Here is a 7,729-nt window from a genome sequence, read left to right as displayed (position 1 = left end):
ACCGACTTGGTTATGTCAAGTATCTCATTGACATTTGTTGTTGTTGGGATGTAGAACAAGTCATGTTTGAGGGGAAACCATTATTGATACAAGTGTTGACTCGTGAGAGTATACATGTCGATGTCAATTGCTTTCAGTGTTGACATATTGATTAGATAGGAGAGTTATTTGACAATTTATCGTTATATGGCTGACAGAAAGAATTGACTTGTGGGTAAATTCATGGGTTTACATCTGGGCATATTTTTTACCATTTACTTATAAGCACAATGTTGAGAGTATTAAGCAATCAATAATATAGCAATAGCACACTAGAAACTCTCACAGTGTTAAGATGAATCAAAGGAATGGATGTATGAGAGTATTTTAAGTAGTATAGGCAAGAATGAGCTTTTGGGTTTGAGAAGATTTTTGCACTAATGATTTTCTTAATCTAATGCTAATCCACACAAATGAACTCATACATATAGAAGTAGGGCAAATTATAACCGTTTAGGACATGTAGGGTATTATTAGAATTGTTTTAAAACAATTTAGAAATTTTAACCCTGTTTAAACATTTTAACCTCAGTAAAAAAATAAGCGACACGAGAGTTTTCGGGTGGCTGAACCTTGGTTCGGTCGCCCGAATAGACTTAGTTCAAAATGCCACTTTTGAAGGTTCGGGTGCTCGGGTGTATGTTCGGTTTGCTAAATTGAGGCGATTTCATTCTGTTTGCGTTTTGGTCGCCTGGTCTCTCATTCGGTTAACCGAACTAAATTGTTCGGTCGCCCGAGGCCATTTTGAACGTAAAGTTCGGTTGGCTTAGTTGGTGAGAACAGTCACCTTAGTGGTTCGGTCACCTATGGACGGTGCAATCATATTTGATTCAATCTACCGAATGCAGGTCAACATGTTGACCGGTGCACGGTTCGGGCGCTCGAGGTGTTTTCTTCGGTCGCCCGACCTCACACAATTTTGCCTATTTATGTCCATTTTTCCCATCAATTAATTTCCCTGATATTATAAGTGATTATGGGGACTATTTTGTGCATTTGTGTAGGGACCTAAGGTCTTTCTAGGGTCATTTTGAAATGGTCCCAAAAATATGGCGTCCGTCAACCGAAAGGTGATCCCTAAGGTTTTGAGCTTATAATTACCTACATGCATGACATGTAGAGATTATTATAGACATTTTCCTATATATACTATTACAAACAAATTAAAAATGAATGCAAATATAATAGGAAAATAGGTTTTCATTCTTTCGATTCTTCAGACGCCATAAATGAAGCTTGATCTTTATAGTCCGTATGACTTGCTTAAGTTCCTACCAACAGTGCATGTTAAGGATAAACTTGTTCAAGAAGCTCAGTGCGCATGTAAGAAACATTGGTTTTGTCATGATCAAAATGGGATCAGACTCATAGAGTCAACACACTCCAACTAAATGCTAGAACTTTTGTTAGAATGAATCTTGGTACCCATCAAGTATGAGGACCTTAAATTTTCCACTCTAATCACAGTGTCTTTAATAATTTCTAAGTCACTTCTATTAGTCTTGAAATTGCAGTTGGCTAGTACTTGCAAATAAGTTATATATCATTGACATCTTAGGTCACAATCTCTTTTTATTATTATTATTATTATTTTTATTTTTTTCCCCTTTCTTTCTCATCTTTGTCATATTAGAATACATAATGCATGTTAAGACCGTTCTGTGTAAGAAGCTAAATACAAAGCTTACATGGCTAAATGTTTATATTATGTCATGTTTTGTTTGCGAATAAAATGGGAGTTGGAAAGGAACGGAATAGAAATTTCAATGAGAAGTATAACAATCAAGTTCTATATTCAATTCCATTCTATTCCTCTGTACAAAACATATGGTTAGGGTTATGCCCACTGAATTCCAGTTTAATAATTTAAGCCCTTCAGCATATTCAGGGTACCTATGCGATGGTCAAGTTCTTATGGTTGTCAAAGGGCACGGTTTTTCCTCAATGTTTATTGGCTCATCTTGCATTTTGGTTCTTAGGTACCCTTTTTGAACAATGTTGCTATGATCTCCTCATTCGGATTACTCTTTGCTTAACTGAAGATTTTGTTAAAAATTTTGTTAAATTTCAAGCCTTAAATTTAAATTTGTGAATTTAGACAAAAGTTAATACAAGTTACATAGCAATTTTTTTTTTTTTAATAAAAAATTTACGCATTTAATTTTGAAGTCGTAACTTCAAATATCTAGTTTGTAAACAATCTTCTATGCTCTCATGCAAAATATTTCAAAGTTGTATTTGGCAATGTATTTCAAGGTCTTGAATTTAAATTTGTGGATTTAGACAAAAGTAAATATGAGTTTGTGTTGTAATTTTTTTTACAAATATATAAACTTTATACAAGTCTAGTGGGATGGAATTCTCGTGAGGGTGTCGGACTAAAACTCTAAATTTGGGGTGCTAAGATTATTAAGAGGCTTATTTTTAATTAATTAGTATTAATTTAGAAATGCTAAAATATTAAGTATCTGACACTGAAGTAGGATTTTTGAAATTTAGGGCTCGGGTGAGCGCCGCGGGTGTAATTTTGGGATCCACAGGAAAAATTAAAAAAATTAAGTGGGGGTGTTAAATAATAGTTTAAATATTAATTTGAGGTATATGGAGTCTAGGGAAGGCTAGATGGGTATTATTTTGGAGAAATAGATTAATTAATTTGGGAAAAATGTAAATTGCAGGAGTTGAATTTCAGACGCTAAGGGCGTAAAATTTGGGATTCTAAGAAGACTTTCAGTAAGTCAGGTGAGAGGAATAAATTACAGCAATGTTTTTAGAATTATTATTTGAATGAATATGTGAAATTGAGCATATGATATTTTTTCTGAAAATTATTATGATATAAATATTAGATAAATTGTGTGGCATTTGAGTAATTGTAAATTGTGATATTTTGGAGTGTAAAATATAATAATGTGTAATTTCTGAGAAAATATTGAAATGAGAATTACTGATCTGATTAGTGAAAAATAATGTAATATGGTATTATTATATGAGTAGAAATGTTTTGCTTGGAAAATGGGATTTTGTGAATTATTGATATTGGAAAATAATGAAATGTGGTATTTATTTGTGAGTGGAAATTATTTGCATGAGAAATGAGTATTTTGAGAAAATGTGAAAAATACATGAAATATGATATATGATATTACGAGATGATGAAATGTGCACAAAAAATGATGAAAATATTTATATTGAACTGAATTGAGATATACTGGAATATAATTGATGAATTGCCAATACCGCATAATGATTGCGTATGTGGTGGTAAACCCTGTTGGATGGTTATGATATTTAGCACGGTACCATTGCGAGTGGTGTTAGTGCAACCACACAGACTCTTGGAGCGTGTGGCGTGACAGTTGACTGTGCCATTGTGTAGGGTTGTTGGGCCCCCTGAGTCTGGATCAGGGTATTAGGCTGGCCAGTCGTACTACAGACGCGATATGTGATATGATATTTGATCTAACTGGGTAGGCCAACCGCGGTTAGATCCAGCCTTCGGGCCGCACAACCTTGACCATGGGGGGAAGCATGGCGTGTATAGAAAGATCCTCAGGGTGGCCATGAGTTACAGACGCGATGTTGATATTTGATACTGAGAATACTCATAAGCTGGAAAGTAAAGTGGAAATGAAAAGTGAAAGAATGATAAAATTAGCTAAAATGAAAAATGAAAGAAAGAATGGAAATTGAGAAATAAAGAATGATAAAATTGAGAAATGGAACAGTGTGAGTTAATAATATAAATAATTAAGGCGAAGAGAAACTCTCCGCCTGAGGGCTTACTGAGTAAGGTGAGTACCCTGATGGGTATCAGATGTGGTCATACCCAACTGCATAACGTGTTAAGACAGAGGGAAGCTAAGCACTATTATAGGATTATTACTCAAGTTAGATTATTGGTTTAAAGTCCATCTTTTAGCTATATATATATATATATATATATATATATATATATATATATATATATATATATATGTATATATATATATAGATGTATGTATGTGTATATTTGCATACATTATGCTTACAATATGTATGTAATTTTTGACTCTTCTATAATATTGGTAGGATGTATTTATTCATGCATCTAACTAATGAAACTTGTTTTTTTAGTTATTCGTTAATGTTGATATAATGAATAATTTAGTTTAAAATTTTTAATATATATATATATATACTCTCTCTCTTGGCTCTCCCTAAGTGTGATTTTTGGATCCACCATTGGTCCATTACACTCAACCTCCATTTCTTTAAATATATGTGCAACTTAATCTTATATCACAATAACTTTTTTTAAAAAAAAAAATAATAATAATAAATTCAAAAGAACGTTGAAATTTTTTATTTAGACAGTACGTAGTTACCTGCGTGGATGCAATTTCAAAATATCAACTACTTGATACACACACAAACATGAGCAATTTTTTATTTTCATTTTTTTTCTTACTCTTAAAATGTTGTTTTTCTACAAATTCAAAATTAGGTCAAAAGAAATGTCGTTCTTTTTAGGAATTCTTGCTCGATTTTTGGGACACTTGTTATACCCTTTCAAATTGATCAAGTATGTAGCTGAGTAATTTATAAAACAAAAATGACCAATATTTTGCACCTTTACCTACGTGACACATGAAATGATACAACCTCTATCCTCAAATTGAGCTTACACATTGAGGGGGAGGGGATTGCATTTGTGTGTGTTTATATATATAGGCTTTAGGAATTTTATCACCATGTTATAATGAGGTTTTAAGCAACAGAAAACAAGGCTAGGCTAAATAAATAAACATAATTTCATTTTTTGTGGACACCTAACCCTTTTTGCATTTTCAAATAAAATCTTTTATCAATTATGTATCAAAATCTTAGGTATGCAAAACACAAGACTATCTAACTTGCTTGCGCCACTTATATTGAAGCCTTTCTTAATCAATTATCGAGGAGTTTTATTCGGTCACACACTCAATCAGAGACTATAGCTGAACCATATGATATATGATCGTATGTATATACATATAGGTAGAGCCTAGCCCAACTGCTATACCAAAATGTGAAACTTGCCCATGTGCATGCAAATGGACTGTCCAACTAGTCTACACACCCTTTCATTGTTGTCCGCAACTTCTTTGAAAGAAAGAAACTTCAAGACTATTTAATCTTTGACATTATAATTCTTTTGAAAAAAGAGATTCGTATTTGTGCATCTGTTTTCTAACATGCATGTGGCAAACAATGTTTATTTTCGTATTTGTGCATCTAGTTTCTAACATGTGAAAAATTATGTTTGTTTTCAATCCAGGTAGATTTGTCTAAGTGGTAAAAATGAAGTTGGACTTTAATGACTTTAAAGTTTTAGGTTCGATTCCTCACTTATAGTTTGTATGGTTGATTGTCAAGGATGATTAATGCATGGGTGAGGAGGGGAGGTGGCAGCAATATTTTCATTCTCCCCGTCAATTTGGTGCACTTCAAGTGGGTTCGAAAGGCTTGTCAAGATTAGAGTATCCAATCATATAAAAAAGGTCACCTGGATGGGTCTGTGAGATCGGAGTTCCAGATCATAAGAGAATATATATATATATATATATATATAGACACACACACTATTATAAAGGAGATTCTCCAATTGATATCATCTTTAAAAAATGTCAAATTCATTTCTATAACAACCAAAATTATTCTAAAATACTTCTTTAATTATCCACAATTTTTTTAAAATACCCATATAACTATATCAAATTTATTTCTATAACTACTAATAACTATTTCAACATATCCGTATAGCTATCTACAATTATCCTAAAATATTCTTATATTATTTAATTTTTTATAACTTTATGAAAGTTTCAAAAATTAGAAAGTCGTAGAATTGTTGAAGGGGCTTGCTCCAGCGTTGACGTGTACATACTACCATCATGCGCTGGGGCCTTCCCTTTCCTTCCAACCCACTATAAACTTAGTTAACTAACAAGCCAGCAGCTATCTTCTCTCCCATCTTCTTCTTTTTACGATTGAGCAGAAACTATAATTAGGAATAGCCATAGATAGATCATCCATGGCAGAACCAGTTGCAGCAGGCAAAGCAGTACTCCACATAGCAATGTTCCCATGGCTGGCCTTCGGCCACCTCATCCCCTTCATGGAGCTCGCCAAACTCCTCGCCCAAAAGGGCCACCGCGTCTCCTTCATCTCCACCCCACGAAACATCCAACGCCTCCCAAATAAACCTCCCCAGAACCCCACCACCCACCTCATTACCTTCGTCCCCCTCCCCCTTCCCCGTATCCCCGACCTCCCCGCTGGCGCCGAGGCCACCATGGACCTCCCTCTCCACCAAGTCCACCTCCTCAAATCAGCCCACGACCTCCTCCGCGAACCCCTCGCCCGTTTCCTTGAATCCTCTTCTCCGGACTGGATCATTTACGACTTTGCCCCTCACTGGCTCCCCCAAATCGCTGCCGACCTCGGAATTTCTCGCGTCTTCTTTAGTATTTTCTCCTCCTGGTTCGCCGCCTTCGTGGGTCCGGTCACCTCCTGCCTCGACGGCCACCCCAGCCGGACAAAACCCGAACACTTCACCGTCCCTCCCAACTGGATCCCCTTCCCTTCCAACGCAGCGTTTCGGCCCTACCAGGCCAAGCAGATTCTTCAGTCAACGGTAGGAAACGCCTCCGGTGTATCCGACGAGTTGCGCATCGCCTCCACCGTGATGGGTTCCGACGTGTTCGCCATACGGAGCTGCACGGAGCTCGAAGCCGATTGGCTGAAGCTGCTCGGAGACATCAACGGAAAAGCTGTGATCCCTGTGGGGCTCATGCCGCCGTCGGTCCCTACAGACGAGGAAGACGCGTGGCTCGAAATCGGCGACTGGCTGGACGAGCAGGTGAAAGGGTCTGTCGTGTACGTTGCACTGGGGAGCGAGGCGGCGCCGAGTCAGGAGCAACTGACTGAGCTGGCGCTCGGGCTGGGGTCGTCCGGGCTGCCCTTCTTTTGGGTTCTGAGGGGGCAGCGGGCGGAGCTGCCGGAGGGGTTCGAGGACCGAGTCAGAGGGAGGGGAATCGTTTGGACGAGGTGGGCACCTCAACTCAGGATACTGAGTCATGACTCGGTAGGGGGCTTCTTGACTCACTGCGGGTGGAGCTCGATCATAGAGGGACTGCAACTGGGACTCCCTCTGGTGATGCTTCCATTCTTGTGGGACCAAGGGATCAATGCTAGGGTTTTGGAGGAGAAGAAGGTGGGAGTAGAAGTACCAAGGGGTGAAGAAGACGGGTCACTTAGGAGTGACTCAGTGGCCGAGTCACTCAGATTGGTGATGGTGGAGGAGGAGGGGAGAATTTACAGAGAGAGAGCAATGGAGTGGGGGAAGATATTTGGAGACAAGGATCTGCATGATAGGTACATTGATGAATTTGTTGAGTGTCTGCAAAACCCTAGAAGAGTTCAAGAAGGTAGCTCTAGCAGCTCATTAAGTTAAATTTTCACTCATTTTAATTTAAAGAGAATTTGAGCGTGTAATAATTATTGAGTTCTTAATAATTTTCACTTAATGGACTTTTGTTAATGAGCACTGCTGTAGGAGGACAAAAGTAAAAAAAATAATTAGGGTTTTGGTAATTTTAAAAAATAGGTATTGTGTTGACTAATAATATTAATTATTATAAGAAATTGATAATAGATATTTATAGTA

General features: G+C 37.1%; 1 protein-coding gene across 1 annotated transcript; it reads left to right on the top strand.

Annotated features, from left to right (window-relative positions):
* The first annotated feature begins 6,094 nt into the window (after positions 1-6,094).
* Positions 6,095-7,516, top strand: LOC131163722 (putative UDP-rhamnose:rhamnosyltransferase 1). Its single transcript, XM_058120428.1, has one exon. It carries the CDS (start codon positions 6,095-6,097, stop codon positions 7,514-7,516), a length of 1,422 nt encoding a protein of 473 aa, XP_057976411.1.
* Positions 7,517-7,729: the final 213 nt, after the last annotated feature.

The sequence above is a fragment of the Malania oleifera genome, chromosome 1, assembly GCF_029873635.1.
Source record: "Malania oleifera isolate guangnan ecotype guangnan chromosome 1, ASM2987363v1, whole genome shotgun sequence".
NCBI classification, from domain to species: Eukaryota; Viridiplantae; Streptophyta; class Magnoliopsida; order Santalales; family Ximeniaceae; genus Malania; species Malania oleifera.
The sequence above is the reverse complement of the archived record's forward strand: the minus strand, read 5'-3'. Positions and strand labels throughout refer to the sequence as shown.